The sequence below is a fragment of the Pieris rapae genome, chromosome 2 (assembly GCF_905147795.1).
Source record: "Pieris rapae chromosome 2, ilPieRapa1.1, whole genome shotgun sequence".
NCBI classification, from domain to species: domain Eukaryota; kingdom Metazoa; phylum Arthropoda; class Insecta; order Lepidoptera; family Pieridae; genus Pieris; species Pieris rapae.
In genome coordinates, this window is record NC_059510.1 from 1,470,761 (window position 1) to 1,494,460 (window position 23,700).

The 23,700-nt window shown below is 33.2% G+C and overlaps 1 protein-coding gene and 1 long non-coding RNA gene across 2 annotated transcripts; both read left to right on the top strand.

Annotated features, from left to right (window-relative positions):
* The first annotated feature begins 418 nt into the window (after nucleotides 1-418).
* LOC110995620 (V-type proton ATPase 116 kDa subunit a1) lies at nucleotides 419-23,698 on the top strand. Its single transcript, XM_022262876.2, has 15 exons — nucleotides 419-548; nucleotides 8,328-8,476; nucleotides 15,423-15,599; nucleotides 17,869-18,029; nucleotides 18,345-18,525; nucleotides 19,060-19,236; nucleotides 19,436-19,648; nucleotides 19,971-20,121; nucleotides 20,409-20,782; nucleotides 21,312-21,421; nucleotides 21,638-21,765; nucleotides 21,876-22,099; nucleotides 22,330-22,555; nucleotides 23,058-23,229; nucleotides 23,539-23,698. Exons 2-15 carry the CDS (start codon nucleotides 8,360-8,362, stop codon nucleotides 23,633-23,635), a joined length of 2,508 nt encoding a protein of 835 aa, XP_022118568.1. The 5' UTR covers nucleotides 419-548; nucleotides 8,328-8,359; the 3' UTR covers nucleotides 23,636-23,698.
* LOC123690660 lies at nucleotides 11,020-12,341 on the top strand. Its single transcript, XR_006751258.1, has 2 exons — nucleotides 11,020-11,244; nucleotides 11,329-12,341. It is a non-coding gene; the product is annotated as an uncharacterized LOC123690660 (long non-coding RNA).
* Nucleotides 23,699-23,700: the final 2 nt, after the last annotated feature.

The window sequence follows — 23,700 nt, forward strand, 5'->3', positions numbered from 1 at the left end:
GTACACCTAATCTAATTTACGAAATTAATTCGCCTCCGGAAATTGATTTCGCGTTCATTTAATCGATTTTCACAAAATAATATGATGCCAAAGCACAAAGATTTTCAAATTTATTATTTGTCGTTATATATGCAAAATAAGGATCAAAATCTATTTTAAGGATTTTATATGGAAGCGAAGCTTCGTTTTTTATATTTCTATCCTTATCTATTTTATCGTTCCTTTTGTATATTTAAATAGAAAACAGGTTCAATGGAATGTATCTCCATAAAATATATTATGGCTTTATAAGATGCGGCAACTTCTCTAAAGAAATTATGCAAACGAATATCACAAAATAACGGTAGAAAAGTTAAAGGACCACGTTTTTAAGTACTTGAAAACCTAGTTGATCATGAACTCATTCGAATATGATCAAATACATCTCAATTCTCACGTCAAGTCACATGGCCGGCGGCACCAACCTTACAAAGAGAACACTCAGTTTGCCATTGCGCGTGAGTCGCGCCAAACGTGTACGATCTTCCATTGTTTAAAACACACGACTGGTACGTACAAATTATTATTTTTATATTATAGATATTTATTGCTGGTTAGTTTAGGCGTGCATAACTTGAATGTTCGAAGAAATTGTTGCCATAAATGTACAATGTTTGAATTCCTTATTTGATTTTGATAAGGTTATTTGGTATGGATGCTTAACAAAAATGTTAAATTATATTTCATTAAAAGAATTTAAACGTAATATTTAAGCTTTATATTGGAAATTTATTTTCTTTATATAATTGCATTGGTAAAAACTGATCATTATGTATAATTTAGCTAATAAGCGAAATTATCGTCCACATAATTACGTATTTATTTTAATAGACGTTGCTATTATTCCGATAAAAACTTGAAAATCATTCGTCCTTTTAAATACACATACATGATACATGTCTGTACTCTGAAAAGACTGGGTTCGTATCCTTATCAAAATGTATTTGTTTAAGAATCCACGAAATGTCTGCTTCATAACAGCACTTAACTTTTTACACTTAAGTGTCTATACCTAAAAATATACTCAACATTATTTGAGATTTCTTGAAGTTCGTTATGTAATTGTTTGAACAAGAAGCGAAACACCGAAAACGAATAATTTAAATAAATATTCTATAATTCACGGAAATCGCAAAGCATATCTATTATAGAAAAATTCTTTTGCAGTCATATAGGAATATAAACGTTGGAAGGTATATACGAAAAAATGCATTCGCGTACTATAAGGATGTCATATGACCTCATTGCATGGATTTGTTTTTGTATTTAAACGCTTGTATAAACACTATTATAATAATTCATAGTGTTTATGTAATTTTAGTTGCTTTAGAACCTTTGTCATTGATTACACTGACGTTTATCATAAATATTGTGTTATATTAAAAACTAATTAAAGACGCCTTAAATGCCGATAACTTTTTTCTCCACCACTCGCTATCTGTAACTCCCAATAGCTTCGAATATATTGCATGAAGGTTGCGATAGCAGCGACGGATATTGAGATTACAACGAAATATACACACGCTATGGGAAGTTAGAAGTTACAGAGTACATGCGCAGATTTGAATGAAAAAAGTATCTATGAAGAATCTTGCTGACATTGACAATATTTAGACTTGACATCTGTCAATGTTAGTCCACGTAAAAACCGCGAAATTCCGTACTCTTATCTATATCATCCGTGTAACTTTTTAAAATTACTTAAAAGTACATCACTGGTATACTGATTGTTGATAGTTGCAATCTTATTTTATCTGGATGATTTCTAAGTTACATTATCTGCATGTCAATGTATTGTGATAGATTGGATGTAATAAATCAAGATATTATCATGACAAGACTACATTGAATAGTTGATAAACCAATGTATTTGATAATGATGTGATTAGAAACCTAAATTAATAATTACATTACTTAATTATCACAAGCATTTATGTGGGTTTCTTTAAATCATTGTGCTATTAGCCATGATCACAGGATGATGAGTTTATAATTCGTCAAATTAAAATGTATTTTATTTGGGGTTTTTTGTTGCGATTACCTTTAAGCCTAGCTAGTTAACGTTAAAATTCGTGTGTCGCAAATCGCATACGTTATGCGATTCTAGTTACATGTACATATTAAACACCGTTATTTGAGAACAAGCTAAGGCATATTGTGCAAAACAGCACATTAATAATCCGTCCTTGCTTCTGCCGCTGCCGAAAATATTACCCCGAACCTTACTTCAGTACAAAAATCCGATAACCCTAGCAATAGAAACGGCATGAATAGTGGCAGCTCTAGCTAGCTAATTACCATGCTGCCCAATTCCCTGTTGTGACTCCAAGGGTTCAAGCACTCCAAGGGTACGTTTTTATCATTAGCAAGGTACTTCTATATGGGAATCATTCGAATATATTCCGCATGGCATGTTATCAAATCTGCATTTTTCTTATCGTACATTGCTCTGAAAAAAATAAAGGCTATTGTAAGCAATGCATATGTAATATATGGCACTTATATGTATAGTATTTTTACGTTCTCTAATGAATCTTTTTAACCGATAGTGTCTCATAGTTGTATTAGACTCAAGAAGCCTTAATTATAAATAAGTTTACGACATCCACACACACACACACACGTGTGTAAAATAGTGGTCTCAAACACTTAAGTGATTTACGTACAGCCTCATGTGTTATGTTACGCATATACACATACTAGTAAAGACAAAACATTGCATTAGTTCCAAGTAATAGGAGTTTGTAATAAAAAAAAAACATTAAATCCGCCATTATGCATATTTTTGTATGATTAAGTACCCGTCATGTCATTTACCTACTTGTTTAAGCAAATATTGTGATAAGATTATAGGAACATACGAATTCCTAAAATTCCGTTTAAGTTTATCGGCATCATTCAGTGTTGGTATATATGTACATAACATATACATTTATATATGCAACGTTAGTGCCTAAAAGTAAACACTGGTCCTAACGTGGATCAAGTACGAGAACAGTATGTCCGCTTATTAGTAATAATTATATTAAATATTCTTGTTAGTAAAATAGAAAAAAAAATGTCTTATAGAGCGATTGTAAAGATGTGATGTTATTTCAGTCCAGAGAGACGATTCATAAAAATAATAATGCATTATTCAGGGTACGACCGATTTGATAACAGTCACAGAATAATAATGTAAGGTAACCCGACACCTACGAGTTGTTTATTAGAAGTCATTTACAACTTGAATTCGTCATTGGATTATGACGAATCGTAATGTTAAACAAATAATCCCAAATCAGTCTAATTACATAGGTAATTTCCTGTTGTTTGTTTCCTCTTCTGAAATAACTTTCTAAAACTATGTAACGCCTAATGAGTAGACAGATTTCTGTAGTAGTATTCTATCGACTTGAAACATTTTCTTGGAAATCGTACTATTAAACTAGGTACGCTTAATAATAATAGCCTTTTAATTCAGATACTTTCTCATTTAAATACGTTTCTATTTAAATCTTTGGCAAAGGTCTCGTCCAAATACCGCTATTCCTTTCTGCTCTGTGCCACTCTCTGCTATACCATATGCTGTTTCTTTAATATTTTGGTCTATCTTACTAAGTTGTCTTCCTCTTTTTCTTTTGCTGCTTTCTACTTTTTTGTTCATCTTACAATGGTACGTTTATTGCTGTGTACAATAGAAAATTATAATTATATATCGTAATCTTGATCATAATAGTTGTATGATGGTTATATGGATATATTAAAATGTATTCAAACAGCCAGATACATTTTTGCTGGACAATTATATTCTGCGAATCAAATTACGATATCCGGTACTATTCAAGGTGTGTTAAGAATGAAACAGGATAATCTTAAAGTTGGATATAGGAAGTATAGCGACTCGGAAATAACCTTGCGTTGACCTTCAGCGACATTTATAAATAGTGCAACTTTTAACATGAAGCTGAATAATCTGATACCAATGATAAAAGTAGATCAATACAATAGTAGAATCGAGCTCTCTATAGGACAGAACGCAGGTTGACTACGTGTGACATACAGCTGACAATATCATTTTTGATACAGACCTGGAACAGACGTTTGGCGTTTGGAGGTTAAGTAAGATGCGGCCTATAAAAAGGCATGCCTCAGGACCTTTACTGCGTACTTAGCTCACTCCAGTGAGCTTCCGTACTGCCCTTCAAGCGATTGACAAGATGGTTCTAAGCTGAGGTTGGAGTCTCACAGGAGACGCCCTTGCGCTAGACGCGATAAATAAAGCCCATTCGGGCCGAGCTGTGCTCGCAAATACAGCCCGAGCTGACCTATAAAGCCTCCGCTTGAATGAAAGAGTATAACATTGATATCTACTCTATTATCTATAAATCATGGAAGGAGTTCCTGTTTATCCATGTTCTGCTGAAACACCGATGTAGTGTGTCCTTTGACTTAATGTTGAACTTTTAATTAAGCTACGTTGAAGGTTGGACCATTCGAGTCTTCAGAAGTAGACTTGAAGGACGAATACCTTTATGAAACGAATTATCCGATTAAAGAGACTCCCTGGCAAAAATAAACGATACCTTGAATTAAACTATACTCAATATTTTAGTTTTAAACTTATACTTCTTTTGGCGCGTTAAGGAAAAATGATGATAGTAAATTTTTACGACGCGCGCGCACGCCATCGCACGAAAAACCGACACCCTGAAATTGGATATAGTCAACATTTTAGTTTTATATAACTAGGTCATGCATTATAATAATAAAATAATTAATTTAATAATTTTCAATGTATTACTTTTTTTCTTACGTCTGTGTCGTTTTTCAACATACATAGAATTTTTTTTTGCATAGATTTTTATCTTGTTAGTTGTTACCCCAAAGAAGTATAACTTCTAACACATTCACACACACGTGTTTTTTAATTTCGTATAGAAAAACCATTGGTACATCCGAACACATTTGTATAGCCTTTATTTTACGTAGCGATGCATGTCGACCCTGAGCTAGGTCGAAAAGCGTGACAATTATTGTCGAGAATCATTTTCTGAATACAATAGGGCATCGGGACCATCTCGATTTCCTTAATCAATTTGTATAGCAAACAAAAAATATTTTTATATCACAACCAGCGTATTTGTTTTCGTCTGATAGGATATTGTTTCGGACGTTTCACATTGTATGAGAGTAAGGAGAGTGTACTAGTATCTTAAGGATATAAAAAAAATTAGTTTTTTTTATAACAGGGGGCAAACGGGCAGGAGGTTCACCTGATATTAAGTGATACCGCCGATATGTGTAGTGCTACTACTAATTTACTTGCACATAGGTTAGCGGACCTTTTTCATTGTCCGTTGAGTGAGCTGGCAAAAGTTTTATTAATTGTTAGTTCCTACAGTTACTTAGTAATTTTCTTGTATTTTGTAATTTCATGTTTGTTTTTCTTGCGTTTCGTCTGTAAAGTGTATTATTATTGTGCACTCGTGTCAATTAAGGGTCACCTGTTAAGGCAGGAGTGTTTTTATAAAAAAAAAATTAAAAAAACCTAGGTCAGAGTCTCAGATTTCTGTATCTGTTTTATGATCAATCCAGCAAGCAAGCAAGAGGGTGATCAGCCTCCTGTGCCTGTCTGTATCTACCGTCTGTAGGTACAAAAGAAACATGTTGGAAGAAGAAGACTGTTCTTCTATTTGAGCTGTTTATTATGTTTAATTAAATAAGTGGTGTTAAAATACTTTTCCATGTCTAGTTGTTCAGGCTGGGATACGCCGCCATATATATACGTTAAATTAAAACTAGATTATCGTAAGTGGTTCTCCTTACATGTTTTAAAAGGAAATTTAGTCCATAAAAGACAGGCTTCAAAACCTGTAATAAGCGTTACTTATTTACTTAAAGCCTTAATTAGCATAATACTTGACTTACCTCATACTTAAATGTAACATGGCTTGCCTAATTGTAAACATTTTTGCACGCTTATGTTCATTGTTAAATTTTTTTTAATATTAATTATAAAACTAAAAACAAATAGAATGTCCATATATTTATTAATTGAATACATTAATAATAATAAATATACAATTTACATAATTATATGACGAGGTGGGCAATTGGCTTAACGCTTTAGAGCGATCTTTCTCATTAGACAAAGCACACATTTCAAGAAATGACAATTTTACATGATTTCTTCAATATTTTTATTACATCCACATAACATGCAATGTAATATTAGTTTGTTGATGGTCTCGCATTATTACGTGTCAAATATGCACAGTGCACCCAAAGGAATTTCTTGATTACAATTGAGATCCGATGTCATACAAATGACTCGTCGAAATTACTAATCCATACAATAAATATTAATATCTTGATACTAAGTGACATATAAGTTTTGAAGAATTTAAAAGCTTGTAATAGAAACAATAATAACGCAGATTGATAAAGCACTCTCAATCATTGATAACTCCAGTCAATCATTGTTTATTAAAACAGCCTTGAACCATATTAAGGTGGAAAACAAGGACTAGATTGTAAGGAACAAAAACTCATAAAATCGTTCAGGAGGCATAATCGATTACAATCCTTAGCTTTGGCAGAGAGAAGTGTAAATAATAATAATAGCCTTTGTTTTATTAACTTATTAACTACATAAAATTGTGAAATACTAAAAATCAAAAATAAATACTAATAAATATGTGAGAAACCTGTATACTAACAATATAATAATATACAATTTCAGACCTAGAACACTCCTTTCGATACTATTTTGATATACTTAGTTTGTTTTGTTGTTTATCAGCGAGTGACCAGGTTTGACATGCGTACCTATGTAAGGCACGGTAATATACAGGCATAAAATACTTTTCTTTTGTAAATTCTCTTTATAAGATCAGAGAGAAGTATAACGTCTTCCAATTTGATTTCCATGGAAACAATAACTGTTCTAATGGCTAATCGTATAGTAGTAGAAAAAACATTTCTCGATAAACTAAACAGACGAAGAATGTCTTACTCTCTTACGGAATCATATACGCCATTAAGGAAATGTGCTAATCTTAATACATACAGTTTAAGATTAAAAAATAGGTTTTTTGGGTAAAGGTTATTTAAAATCATTCAAAAACATCTTATCGTCATAGTTTGGACTATAACCACATTTTATATAACGATCTTTGCATCTAGCAAAATAGCAATTGTTTAATTTTGAATTGATTACATCACTCATACGGCCATTACATATTTAGTATTAGATTTCAATTTATGATGATGTTTTCATTCATACGCGGGCCGTATGATGTAATTTATTACAGGAAATGTTACAATGCACACAGTGGAATTATTGTAATGAAAAATGACTCAAAATAATCAGCAAAGTTTTATAACTTGTTACTTTAGTTTAGTTTGTTAAATAAAATCGGAAACTGTAAAAGTTCAAAAGTACTTTTATGACTACGGATGAGTATATTATAGTGTTCGAGAAACAAACGCGACTAATGTGTGACAAAATCCAATGCATTTTTATTAAATAGAGATTTGCGAGAGTTATGTAACCGTTAGTTATGTTACATACTTACATGTAATAAAAAGTGCAAACAAAGTCTTATTAATATCATCACTTGTAACCAAACTAGCTCTTTAGTTTATCATACATTCTTAAATTTCATATTCTTCACTTGCTTTCAGTTTTATGAACCCATGAATGAGTCAAGTTACGGTTTTCACCAGTACCCCTAATTTTATATTAATTATAAGCGCTTGTTTTGGCCAGAATAATAAAACAAACAACAAAAAGAAACACCAAAGTAACAGACAACACAGAGGAACCTATAATGTCTCCGTCTCGCTGTAATCTCAGCCCAATTTAAAATTATGCCACAGAAAAATCTTCCCGTTCAGGCATTGTATTATATCTTAAGCTATAAAATACTTGTTACACTCTGTATATCGGATTGTATTGAATTTTTAGAGTAAATAATGAAAGTGTCTACAGATTGATAGATGCCTTAAAATCTTTTTTCACAAATAATTTTTCTTTTACAAGTATAAATATTTACAAACAAATCTTCAAGACGGTAACATAAACATTTGAAAAAGTGTTATTTATTCCTTGTTCGTTAAGTGTTATTATTGAGTTAGACACCACATTAGACAAAGCAAGTTATTTTTACTTGGCTAATGATTTTCTAACTATAATATTGTTTTAGCATTGTTAGAGCATTTGTAACAGATCTGATCTTATTTTTTAAGAAATTTATTCCAACAAAATAATTAAAAAAAAAACTTAAATAATTTATACCTTTCAGAAAGAAAAGTATACCCCGAATAGACCGCCAATATGGGGGCGATGTTCCGGAGCGAGGAGATGGCCCTGTGCCAACTCTTCATACAGCCTGAGGCTGCCTATACTTCCGTCTCCGAGCTTGGAGAGGCCGGCACCGTGCAGTTCAGAGACGTGAGTTACCAATCATAATTTGTATGCATACATTCTATTTGTTAGGAAACAACACTAAAGGTACTAAAACTAAAAAGAGTTAGACGAGGTGACCGTAAATTGTATCTCCTACCTCACACACCCACGCGTTCAAGTATTACGTCACGCATTTTTTGGAGATTCTTAACCCCCCCCCCCTACCCCATGTAACGCTCCGTAACGTTTTTCTGTACCCAATATTAAAACGTTTGGTTACCACGTGACTTTAGTGATTAAACCTAAAAGTTTATGTGGTGTAAAGTATCGGAAAGTCGAAAATAATATTAACAATAACGCATAAGTCAATCCCAGCACCCGCAGCGTAACGTTTTGGCTCCCCCCCCCCCCCCCCCGCCCAATTTCGTTACATCTTACTTGACGCTCCCTTAACCATTAACTTGGTACGGCAATAATTTTTCTGATTATCTTTGGACTCAATATTATTTCATATACAAACATAAAACTTTCCGAACGTGTGATTCCACTTATAAACCTATGAGTTGTTCTAGAACTCATTAATTCCATATAATCCTTCGTGATAATTTATATCGCACTTGGAAACTCTTGAATAGCCTAGAAACCTTTACTTATGTAAATAATGATAACATGTGACCCCGTTTGCGCTATTGTTATAAGTTATGCCTTTTTCAGAGTGGATTTGCCTTATTGAGTATTTTCTTGACTTATCTATAGATAGTAGAACAATTATCTATACATTTCTCTGTATGTGAAGGTAAACATTCTGAGTAGGTTATTAATACAGGGAAATAAATTCTACCTCTTAAACCTTGCCTTTAAAAATCTTTTTTTTTAACAGATAGTAGTATATAGAAGTCGACTACATATATTTAAAAAAAGTCTATAATGCTTTTTTTTGTCTTTGAATCGTATTACGCAAAGAAACGGACGCTAGTGTTGTTATGGAGCGTAGACAATACACTCTTGTAACATTTCTTTAATCTAAATAGTAGCTAGGTAGATAGTTGACATTGTTTATTAGTTTGCGTTTCACCTTCAATAAGAACTGGTTTAAAGAAAGGTTATCAAGCATTGCTAATTCGTACGTTCGAGGCCAAACTCACAGACACGCATGATACTGAGGTCATTTCAGTAATCTATAAAATTTACTTTTAAAGGCTTGAAATGCATTAATTTACACGATGACTTGGTTATCATGTAATAGACTTGTATGTATGAAATGTCGTAAATAATGATAAAGATGGTGGCCTACCGCGACACATTTTCTCTTACAAAGGTTTCTCACTAACCCAGAGTTTCTAAGTCTAACGTACGTAACGTACGGGTTGTTTGACTTATAGAGGTAAAATACGGCAAATATGATGTAATTATAAATAAAATATTACGTATTTATTAAAATAATGGGTACTACTTATATACTTGAAAGTCTGCTATTTCTTTTGTAATCTTTCGTATGTTTTTCATGTTCATAGTTTAACCGAAAAAATGCATATATTCGAGTACTGTACATGAATTACAATAAGCTTATATTATTATTGTATATAATATTGTACACGACCTCCGACGGAGTTAGGGTCTCCCCACCAAACCATCACTGACGCAGGATGACCACGTTGTACCTTTGCGAACAGCAGCGGCTTCTGTATGTGAAATGGCGCGTAATCGACTGAAAATATACGTATTCGAAATTCAAAATAATTAAAAAGTTAATAAAAGAAGAGTTTTTATGTAACACTATTAATGACCATACTAGTTATAATGTAAGGAGAATTGCTGAATTATTTTTCTATTACGTACAAGTAACGATGTTTTAACTCGTTATCAGTGGAGCGAGAGAGAAAGTCGCAAATTTTAAATTCATTACAATTTCGAAATAGATAAGCGTATATTAATTAATTGTTTTTTAACAATTTAATGTGTTTTTTTGGAATAACAATTACATCGTTTTTAGTATTGTTAGGGCCAGTTTTTTGATCCGTAGTAAAAAGTGGTATGACCATTTGTTACTTTAACTATAGTTAAATGACTAACCAGTAGTAAAATCGTAAATGCGTTTTTCAATGTCTATTTTAACTATAGTCAAACTTAACAACTGGCCAATTTGTTGCCAGTGCAATGAACAATGACATCCCAATAAAAATGTTTTTATATTATAATTTCTGCATATTACTTTATATCTAATAAATATTTATATACAATTACAAACTAAAAATATATCTAATAACTAACCTTAAAATTTAATTATTAAAAAATATTATTAAAAGGAGTCCCTTTAGGCAAGGTTCCGAAGATACTAGCAGCGTTCCCCCTTTGAATAGCTAGACTAATTCTTTGTGCGAGGTAGCTGCCAGCTCTTCGTTCTCCTGTGATGTCGACTAACCTTTTTGATAATTCCCTAAAAAGCTTTAATGCGCTAGGACCCCACGGACCAAGGGTCTCGACACCGAATGGGACAAAATCATATTCAGAGCCTAGACCCCTGTATTTGTAGACTTTAGCTTTTTCAGCCGCATCACAAGCCGCACCAGCTCTCAAATAAAATGTTTTTTATTTGTGGGGAATATTTATTTTGTATGACAACACTAGACAAACTGAGTGAATGAAATCCATTTTTGACATCTTCATTCGTTATTTGTTCTTGAAAAGTTTGAAGTGTCAAATTAATCAAAATATAAATAAAGTTGTTTTTCTCTGTTTTAATACGGTTTACACCTATAAAGATACTAAAATATATAAATAACGATGTCAGCAAGCAGCCAACGGGCAAACAAGTAAGTACAAACATATTTTTGTGTTATTTATTCCGGCTTATCTTGTGTTTCGTAAAAAAATAATACATTTATGTTTTGTTAAAGGGACCGTACTAACTTGGCTGAAAAAGAAACCACCAAATTGATGATGCTACTCAAGGATTACCCAGTCCTAACCTGAAAAGAAATGGATCACTCCAGCTATCTATAAAAACAAAAAGGGAGAGCGTGATTTGCCGAATTATGCTAAGGAAGAGAATCGAAAACATTTGCTGCACAAAGAAGCATAATCTCGTACGGGATTTTACTGTGGGGTCGGGCTGCTGACATTGAATCCATTTTTATTTTTCAAAAGAAAGCTGTCAGAGCCAGTTATAAACTTTGTTGTCACGAATCTGTTAGACATAATTTCATTACTAGAAATAAAGATGAAGTAGCTGAACCATCTTTCAGATTAGCCAAAATTCAAACATCATTTATGTATATATTGGGTTAAAAGTTACAATAAAATACCCTGTGACATTAAAACTCCGCAATAAGTGAAAATTTACATTTGTAAACAAGTATAATCCAAATTAGAGGATTATATTCAAGAGAAGATTGCTGTGAAATAAACTGGTCCTGCTTCATAGGATAATCATAGAGCCTTGACAAAATCAATTGGTTGCAGATCTAAATTTACATATTATTTTTTGTTGTATAATACTACAAACACATTATTTTAGTATTACTAACTACAATAAAGACCTGTATAGTGATATTATTTTAGGAGTACATAGTCTTCACATATAATTATTTAACTTATGTATACAAATATTCTAAATTTTATTTAAAAAAAAAGAACTTAACTGTGGAGTTTCTTGCCCATTCTTCTCCACATGAAACTACCTTTTGGAAGCGGCAACTAGAATAATCTTTATTCAAAAGTGCCATTTTAGGTGGTCTAATTGGAATAAATGATTTGATTTGAAGCCCGCCAAAAATCCATGCAAGTGAAATGCAAGAAGAGACAATTAGGTAGTAAATATGTATTAAATTGCTGCTTTAAGGTTTCATGTATTGTTTTTTTAATAAAAATTGTTTGTATTTATGTTATAATTAAACATTTTATTAATCTAGTCACATGTTTCATTTAACATTTCTTGTAATAAAGTAGATTGAAGCTAACTCATATATGTAATAGAAAGCCCTTAAGAATATCCTAGGTCGCTAACTAGTGTATAGCTGTAGTTCATTGCAAGTATGTAGGTAACATATGAGTTAATATTATAGGCTTTTAAATACATGATGAATTTAATATTATTTATTAATATACTTCATTATTTACTACCGCGGTTCTGTAGCTAGTAATAATTCTAATGCTGTGCTAAAATTCTAGTTATTTCAACTTTTAACCATAAACAGTTTACCTTTTCAAACTGCATGACTGGTAACGGTATTGTAATATTGTCTTGTTTTTTTTTTAATAAAAATTGTTTGTATTTATGTTATAATTAAACATTTTATTAATTTATTCACATGTTTTATTTAAATTGTTTTATAATAAAGTAGATTGATGCTAACTCATATATGTAATAGAAAGTCCTAAAGAACATCCTAGGTCGCTTACTTATGTATAGCTGTAGTTCATTGCAAGTACGTTACATATGAGTTAATATTATAGGCTTTTAAATACATGATGAATTTAATATTATTTATTAATATACTTCATCATTTACTACCGCGGTACTGTAGCTAGTAATGATTCTAATGCTCTGCTATAGAAGGTAAAGTGTGGAATTTCCATCGTCTTTCGGCAGATATTCCCTCTTTTATATAAATATATTATGCAATATACAACAATGATAGCCTGTAGGTACATTTTTTAAAGCCACCCTTAATTGTGAACCTATGCAGGGAAACCTTCTTTTCCACGCTCTAAATGCTCTTTCCACCACATGTTACTGAATTTTTTGCTTTTTCTTATAATAAATGTATTTATCATAGCTTGATTTCTGTGACAATCAGCTGTTACTTTATGAATAACCAGCGGCCATCTTGTTTAACCTTCCTACACTGAGTAGTTAACTTTTCTGACTAATGGTTAGATATTTGACCATTAGTAACTCTTACCACGGATCAAAAAACGCATTTTGCTGAATTTTAACTATTAGTAACGATATTTGACCAATAGTTGAGTTAACTACGGATCAAAAAACTGGCCCTTAGTATCAGAAGTGTTTATTACATACAACTTACACAATATTTTATGTATTTTGAAATAGTCAAAGGGAGAAATTAGTTTTAACCCGTTGAAGTAGTCGTGTGAACTGTACTCGCTTTATCATTATTTGGGAATAAAATTGCACTAACCATGTGACTAAATTCGCTAAGCGGATTATACAGACGGGAATGTATTTGCGTACTCTTATTTCTTCATGCCTCCTGCTGATAGAGGACAATTTTTTGTTGTAAATTATTACTTAGGTTGTCATGGAACATGGTGTAATGATTGCAACTCCTTACAAACATTGTCTAAAACGTCTAAAAAGAGTGGCGGAGAGTTTATTGCCAGTTCTTCTCGTTCGTTCTACGCTTACTTCCCTTGATTTGAGACCTGATAAATGTAAAATTTTAATTTACATATGTATTTATTTTTTGACGTTCATAAGTGTACATTGCAGTGGCGAAGAGTCCATACAAGCCGATTCCCACCGGGTTACCTTTCAAAAATCAGTTCCATATTCATACAAAAGTATTTACATTCTATTTCATTAACAAAGTATTATTAATTAAATGCCTGCGCGATTTACAATAGCAATAGTAATTCTTAGCAATACCCTAAGTATCACATTTCATTTTATAGTCGTAAATTAATCAGCGCGTCAATTTTTCGTACCTAAATTACATTAAAGGTAACTCGACGAATTACAGCTTATCTCGGCCAACGTTTTACTATGAGGCGAAAAGAGACAGAGCGTGTCAAACCATCTCTTTCTAATGCTCGCTAACTGTACGTAAAATTTAAAGAAAGATAAGGCTGATCGCGACCGGCTTGCAGTTCTCTCCTCTCCTCTATTAGAAAGAGACTAAGAAATTATTGTTATTGAACCACGGCACGGGAGAAAGAAAACACGACAAAATTAAAAAGAATTAGCGTTATAATGAAATCCTTCGCAAGTCATATTCTTTTTATTTTGGCATATTTTCGCGTTCCATTTCGTTTGGTTGAAAATAGATTATTTTTAGTATGTGACATGTGTTGCTATACCACTGGTGCGTGATAATTTCGTTTGTTATATTTTAATATTTGTGTTATTTAAACTGTGACTGATTCTGTAAGGTAATTTAATCGCAGATTTGGTTAAATACTGTGGATTTTGTTTGTTATTATGGCTTTAATTCATATAGAGTGCTGTTCAACATTTTTTTGGACCGGCTTCCCTTTGCCAAAATTTCACCCTTCGCCACTGGTACATTGTGTTAATTATATATGAATAAATGATTGTGAGTTTAGTGTCATTACAATATCTTTTTACATTTAAAACATATAAGAACAATACGTTAGTATGTTTTAGAAATCAATTTTTTGAAATAACGTCCATCTTTGAAGAACAATAGAGTAGTTATCGCTAACAATTTATGTCGACGTATCGGTTTTAATGTGATTACGATAACATCTATACGTTAGCATAACAAGTAATGTAAATTTATTTATTTTTTATATAACTATTGCCTTAAGTTTTCTAGTCAGTGAAACATCTCTAATATGAGACAAAGCAACAAAATCATTGTGCAAAAACAAGAGCATTCTAATAAACTTTTTAGCAGAGAAAGAGCAGTTTTGGCATAGTGGGTTCAGAGTACGACTTTCATTTCTGAGGCCGTAGGTACCAACCCCGGTTGTACACTAATAGTCTTTTTTAAGGAAAACATTGGAGAAATCATCTCCACAGATCATTTATTAAGCAATGCTTGCGTATTAGATAAATGATCATGAAACAGATACAGAAATCTGAGACCCAGACTTAAAAACGCTGTAGCGCCACTGATTTATTTCTAAATAAAAAACGAAACATCTAAAATAAATATTACTGTCGAATAAGCAAAAGTCATTTTTTTATAGAACAGGGGGCAAACGGGCTCACCTGATGTTATGCAAAAGTTGTATCAGATATTTTGTTTTGTCTTAAAGAATTTTTTTATATATTTTTTTCCAGTTAAACCCAGACGTAAACGCGTTCCAACGCAAGTTCGTTAATGAAGTGCGTCGCTGCGATGAGATGGAGAGGAAATTGCGCTACATCGAGGCGGAAGTGCACAAGGACAAAGTTCACATTCCATCTGTCAAGGATCTTCCACGAGCCCCCAACCCGAGGGAGATTATCGACCTTGAGGTATGTTGAAATCTACAGATTAAAAATATTTTTTTTAATATTCAAGAACAGAGTATCTAATCTAGTGTACACTTTCTTATGTTAAATATCCTTTCATAGTTGGGTTAGTTTTAAATGTATACTAATGTTATAATGAGGAAAGATTTGTATATATGTTTGTAACGAATTTGCTCAAAAAGTACTGGACCGATTTTACTAAATTCTTTTAATTCATTTGAATGCTACATTATTACGGTTTAATATAGACTATTTTAATTCAAAGAAAAAATAGGATTCCTACTTTTTCAAAAAATAAATGTTCCACAATGTTAAAGAACAATATCTACATTTTCTTTAGAAATGAATGTCTTAGCTTATGTGTCCCGGCTTCGCACGGGACGGGCCGCTAATAGCCCAGTCATATTAGGTAAGAAAAGGGGTCAACCTCGGAATGAAAGATAATAAGCTGCAAATTGGTATGAACCTTTGTTTTGTCATTCTAAATGTTGTCTCAAAAGTCACAATCGTTATCGTGTCCGCGTCTCAAGATATTCAAGGTCAAAGGTCACAAAAATCGGTTTTTCGCGAATATCTGGCTTCCTATCGGTTAAATGAGATTTGCATTTATTATAAAAGTTGTAGGCTATAAAATTCCCTACAACTTTTGTTTAAACTTTTTTTTCATACGACCAACCGTTTTGAAGGTAGAGCGCGAAGTGCACATCGTACAGTCATAAACCTGTACAACTGTCAACACTTCCACCAACAAGTGTAGCAGCTCATCAACACATAAAACGTTTCTACTACCAGATTCAAACGTGGTTAGAGAAGGACTTAGAACCTCAAGAATGGGGCTGGATGCTTGAAAATGAAATCCTGGAGCCCATACGAACGTTATTACCTCCAGCACCAGCCGAACTACTAAACGTAATATTTTGCAATTGCAAAAATGGTTGTGGTTCCCGCTGTGGATGCAGAAAATCAGGGCTACAATGTTCTTTAGCTTGCGGCCAGTGCAACGGACAAGCTTGCCTCAACGCTTCACTGTATCCAAGTAATCCCGATGAAGAAAATACATATGATCCCGATATTCTGGAAGGTTTGGAGATGAACATGACAGATAATGAGGATGATGACAATGAATCGAACATTTTTGAGCGACAAGAAGAAGAAGAAGACGAAGAAGAAGAAGATAATTAGCTTCCATTTCCAATTTCATTACAATTAAAATCAACAAAGATACTTTTGATATTTGAACTCACATTTTGATAAATGTATATTATGCCGTATTTAATAATAAATCAAAATATGTGTAAAATATATACTCTTACTATCATTTTAACTTAAAATAAAACTAAAATATATAATCCAGAATTAATAATATTTTATACTTAAATAGTTAAATATGAATAATTATATATAAATAATCAAGTTACTTACTTTAATTAAATATAAATAATTAACAGTTAGAACATAAATAATAGGCATTGTTTAATAATTATAATTATTGTAAATAATTGACTTTATAACGTACTGATAACCATAACTCACGCTTGACCTTGCATTAGGCCGTATATGACTGTACGATGTGCACTTCGCGCTCTACCTTCAAAACGGTTGGTCGTATGAAAAAAAAGTTTAAACAAAAGTTGTAGGGAATTTTATAGCCTACAACTTTTATAATAAATGCAAATCTCATTTAACCGATAGGAAGCCAGATATTCGCGAAAAACCGATTTTTGTGACCTTTGACCTTGAATATCTTGAGACGCGGACACGATAACGATTGTGACTTTTGAGACAACATTTAGAATGACAAAACAAAGGTTCATACCAATTTGCAGCTTATTATCTTTCATTCCGAGGTGAAACCCCTAATATGACTGGGCTATAATTACTTATAAAGGTAGCACACGGTGTGCTGTGACTCTTAGTCCTAGATCGTAATGTAAAATTACGTCTTTATGCAGAGAAAAACCTTTGTTAAAAAACCTTCCATTTTTTATTTATTTATTTTATCTTACAGCTTATATACATATTATAAAACGAAACGCGAAGACAATACAGAAACTTAAAACAGATTACGTAGATAAACAATATATATGAAACAGATAAAAGTAATTGAACATTAATAGACAAAGCTAACGTTATGGTAACATGGCCATTTAAGTTCGCCAAAAATGCCTATGTTACAATAAAGGGGTACCTACATCTTATTGATTTAACTGCCTATATAAAAGAATTTCAAATATTAGGTACTTATTATAACTAACTTTATAAAAAATTTTAGGCGCATTTGGAGAAGACGGAAAACGAAATCCTAGAGCTGTCCCACAACGCCATCAACCTGAAACAGAACTACTTAGAACTAACTGAGTTGAAGCACGTCTTGGAGAAAACTGAAGCATTTTTCCTTGCCCAAGAAGAAAGTGGCATGGATTCATTGACTAAGTGAGTGACATTACTCCCCTATTTAATCAATATTAATTTGGTAACGTAATAATGTAATTCTCTGTTAAATTCTGGATTTTAAGAGAAATATGCACACCATTGTGTGGCATTATGAGTTTTAGTTAAGTAAATTAATTAAATTTTTGAGCTTCATAATATGTATAGGAACAGGATATGGCGGAGTACCATTCATACTTTTTTTTTGATTTTCGGGTCAAACTTTTCGACGTATTTTTGATTTTCTAAAGCGAAGATTTGCTTTTTATCTATAGCTGTTATAGTCTTGATTTTTTTTATAATTTATTTTTATACCAGATCGCTGATGTCCGACGAGACTGGTCAGCAGGCTGCCAATCGAGGGCGCCTTGGCTTCGTAGCAGGTGTGGTACAGCGTGAGCGCGTTCCAGCATTCGAGAGAATGCTCTGGCGTATTTCTCGCGGAAACGTGTTCTTGCGTCGTGCTGAGCTGGACAAGCCTCTTGAGGATCCTACTTCTGTAAGCACTGACAAAATGAGAGTCTTTATTCGCCATGAAAGTGGAGTAGAGGATAGCTGAATTTCAAATAACCATGTTAAGAAAAGAAAAGAAAATACGTTTATTTTAGAACCTTATGTTCCTCATGTTATCATCATGGTATCACTTATTCCACGTCATTAAATTCGAGCCTAAAGTATTCGAGTTAAAAAAGTATTATCTATTATTACAAGAAGATAAGTTACAAATCCATTTACAAGGATTCTAGGATCTCCCCCAAATTTGAAAGTCTGTTTTTTTTTAAATTTTGTGTATATTTTTTCCACTAATTTTTTATGCCAAATAGAAATAGACTTGCGTCGTTCTTTAATTACAACACGCACAAATCAACTTGGCACCTGATTTGGCGACGATGACATTTAGCCAGGTGCCTAGTTAACTTTAAGAAAAGTTTTTGTATCATATCTTTTTTAGGTAATTAATAATTATACCTTTGGTTTAATCATAAGTGCTTTGAAATAAATTCTTTTAAATCAATTAATTTTCTATTCCCAGGGTAATGAAATTTATAAGACCGTGTTTGTTGCCTTCTTCCAAGGAGAACAGCTAAAGTCCCGCATCAAGAAAGTGTGCACAGGTTTCCATGCTTCGCTGTACCCTTGCCCACCATCTAACTCTGAGAGACAGGACATGGTCAAGGGAGTTAGAACACGACTTGAAGATCTTAACATGGTAAGCAACATTTGTCAGCTTATGGCGTAAGAAGTAATTAAAATCAATAAGCTATTGAGGACTCGAATCTCAAAATATATACCAACAAGAAATCTTGATAGCTCACTAGAATTGGAATATTTGATTTAAATCTTGTCTATCGAATATTAAAGATACTTAGATGAAATGCTCAATTATAACTTTTATTAATATTTTTCAGGTTCTCAACCAAACCCGCGACCACAGACAGCGTGTTCTCGTGAGCGTTGCAAAGGAATTGCAGAGCTGGTCCATCATGGTCCGCAAGATGAAAGCGATCTATCATACTTTGAACCTGTTTAACATGGACGTCACCCAGAAGTGTCTGATCGGAGAGTGCTGGGTGCCCACTTCTGATTTGCCCAACGTACAAAAGGCTTTAGCTGATGGTTCGGTAAGCTATTCTTTTTTTATAGAACGGAGCAAACTGGCAGCTCACCTGTTCTTATAACGTCTACCAGGGTCACTTGCACTGCAGAAGGTTGTGTGTTGTTCTTTAAAAATCTAAACACTCTTTCCTTGAAGAACTTTAAGTGTAATCGGAATTGGACATTATTGTTCCGAGGCTTCTGTTACTTAATTTATATTTGCCGAATATGCGGACGAATAAAATTTTTCTACGATTTTTTTTTCCGAAAAACCTAAGTATTCTATTCTTCTTTTTTCGGATTCACACAGCGATACATATACTAAGCCTTAACGTTTACTGTTTATAGAACGCGTGTGGCAGCTCAATCCCATCTTTCCTGAACTGCATTGAAACTGATGAAGTTCCCCCAACCTTTAATAGGACCAACCGTTTCACCCGTGGTTTCCAGACCCTCATTGATGCTTACGGAGTTGCATCATACAGGGAATGTAACCCAGGTAACTATTGTGCACCAGTTCCCGTCTCATGATTTGAATTCAATAAAGAAAATAGGAAATATGTTATTAGTAATTAAATTAAATTTTTATTTTTCTAATGCGTTATTTTTCAAACCTGCAGCTGAATTTATCTATCTCTTTCAAAATAATATCACATATCAGAATATAACTTCTGAAATAAAGATATAGCGTTTAATAAACAAAGAGTTGATAACTTTCACTTCCTCTCTTCTCTTCTCTTCTACACCTACACGCGTGTGTCAAGATTAACGTTGTATCTGTTTCAGCACTCTACACAATCATAACTTTCCCATTCTTGTTCGCGGTGATGTTCGGAGATTTGGGCCATGGAAGTATAATGGCCATGTTTGGACTCTGGATGGTGGTCAAGGAGGTGTCTCTTGCTGAAAAGAAGTCCAACAACGAAATCTGGAACATTTTCTTCGCTGGTCGTTACATCATTCTTCTCATGGGTCTTTTCTCAATGTACACCGGACTAGTCTATAACGATATCTTCTCGAAGTCGATGAATATCTTCGGATCGACATGGTACATACCATATGACAATGACACGTTAGAACATAACGCCGCACTTACTTTGGACCCGAAACATTCTTACGTTAACGCACCTTACTTCATCGGTATTGATCCTATTTGGCAGGTAAATATTAAAATTATTTAAGACCTAAGTAACTCAGTACAGTCAAAATCTTTTAAAACGATATGGAAGGGACTCATACTTGGTCGTAAAAACCGATAGTCGTAATAGCCGATGACGTTGTTATCAAGAACTTAATACACTAGAATTCAACCGGGACCTTTGCTTTTGGTCAATATAACTGGTATGTTGTTCTGAACGATGTTGTAAATGGTTTTGACTATATATTGATATAAAAACAAATTGGATATTCAGATAAACAAGAATGCCACGTCGGAATCATATCTAGCATTTTGTGTAGTTAAAACCTTTAAACCAGGTTAAATAAAAAGTATTTTTCGCCCTTAGTTAATGTACATACAAAGATCTTTTAAATATCTTGATAGTAGCTCAAAAATGGTGACCGAAATAATCACAAGTAGCAATAACATAAGTTAATTTCTGTGATTATATGGAGCTGCATTTTGTATGTTCACTAAAAATATCGTTGGACTAGGTCTTACAAATATTTCATATTTATTAATTATTTCAGTCTGCTGACAACAAGATCATTTTCCTCAACTCATACAAGATGAAGCTATCAATCATTTTCGGTGTCGTCCACATGATCTTCGGTGTCTGCATGAGTGTTGTCAACTACAAGTAAGAATTAAACTTTAGTCTTTACAAACCAATTCTTTATTATGTTAAAACTAATTGATAATTACTACAAGTGTTGTCCTTATTAAACAATTTACAAAACAAGCCTTTTAGTTCCTACCTTACCGTTACAACCTCTTTCAAACAGAATATTAAACTATAAATGTTGGTCCTTCGAGCAGGATACAATGTCGGTAACGCCAAAAATAATAATTTCAGCTTCTTCAAGCGTCGTTACTCAATCATCCTGGAGTTTTTGCCCCAAGTCGTTTTCCTGTGTCTGCTCTTCTTATACATGGTGTTCATGATGTTCTTCAAGTGGCTTGCATACAGTACTTTCTCAACAGGTATGACCAAATAAGTTCTGTATGCAATATTATAATATCATACTTTGCAAATATTCACTTTCGATAGAACAATCTTGAATTCGATTTTAATAATTAGTTTAATATTGTAGACGAGGCGTACAAGCAAGGTTGCGCACCATCAGTACTTATCCTGTTCATCAACATGATGCTATTCTCAAGCCAAGAACCTGAGGCAGGGTGCAAAGAGTTTATGTTCGACGGTCAGGGATTGGTTCAAAGAGTATTTGTCCTGGTCTCTTTGGCCTGTATCCCGGTTATGTTATTGGGCAAACCACTATACCTGCTCGCTACTCAGAAGAAGAAACATGAAAAGGTAAATAAAAATTTCACTCAAAACTTTTAAATACATTGTTACATCACTTTTCAATATGAAAGGTTGGCAAAGAATAAACTTTTATGCTGTAATCAGACTTAAATCTAGACTTACGTTACTAGGCTAATAACTTTAGTTACTAGTCTTTTCATCACGTTAACATACTTTGACAGAAAGGGACGTAAGAATAATAATTAATTACAATAATTCATATACAAATATTCTTTTAGCCCGAACATTCGAATGGCAACATAAACCAAGGCATTGAAATGCAAGAACAGACAGACATATCCGAGGCAGCCCCGCCGAAGAAAGCAGAGTCACACGACCACGAGGAAGAGGAGTTCAGTGAAATCATGATCCATCAAGCCATTCACACAATTGAATACGTCCTCAGTACCATCTCTCACACAGCCTCCTATTTGCGGCTGTGGGCTTTATCATTGGCTCACGCAGGTAAAGAGATACTTCCTGTTAGTCGTGTTAAAAATCCAATTTTACATCTTATAAAAAATACTGGTATTAAGTTCGGTGGCAGTTGTTGAAGGGATGTTCAAATATATTGAATCAAACTCTTTGTGCGAAGCTGGGTCAAGTCTTCAATGGTTTAAAACTTCAGCGTTACCTAACATATTGTTAGACTAACGAAAAACTAACTTAACTTTTATTTCACTTATGTTATCTATAAAGACTTAATGGACATTATTGGAAACAAGAATGTTTATAATTTATGAGTGTAGGAAAAACTGAAGGGGTCATTTTGGCTTCAAGTGTTCGATAATTGCTAACATTTCGTTTGCACCTTTATTGTCTATTAAAATATGTAACTTAACTAATGTTAGGTTACATAAAACACAAAAGTTATTCTAAACAGACTTCGTGATCTTAGAAATTATTAACACATAAATAGTTCCCAAGAATTAGAATTAATGTTACAAACAATTTATAATGCTTACAGAGCTGTCAGAAGTATTATGGAACATGGTGTTAGCTATGGGACTGAGAACGGATGGTTACGTTGGCGCTATTAAGCTGTATGTGGCGTTCTGTTTCTGGGCGCTCTTTACACTGGCCATCCTGGTCATGATGGAAGGTCTTTCCGCTTTCTTGCATACACTGCGTTTGCACTGGTGAGTAACGTATAGTAAATATTGCAGATAGTTTACGATAACCGGTCGAACCAAATTAGGAAAATTTTTTGCATCAAGCAGTCTCCTCCGAAACACAACACAGGCTTGGATTATTCTTGAGTAAATTAAAGTAAATTGACGTTACTTCAACTTTTGTTAAACGGACCATAACTAGAAATCCTGCGAGGAGCGTGACTCTCCATTCGTGTTAAATTCTACGTCTATTACTAAGTCACGCTTGACAAATCACGTTTTGGCTAAAGCCCTATATTTAGTATATAATTCTCTAAAGTATTAATCATTTTACAGGGTGGAGTTCATGAGCAAGTTCTACTCAGGTCTGGGATACGTCTTCCAGCCCTTCTGCTTCAAGACAATCCTCGAACAAGACGAGAAAGATGAATAATCTAGATTATAAATGACGATCAATGTCACTGCAAGTAGTAAATAAAGTATTTAGTCTCTGTTATA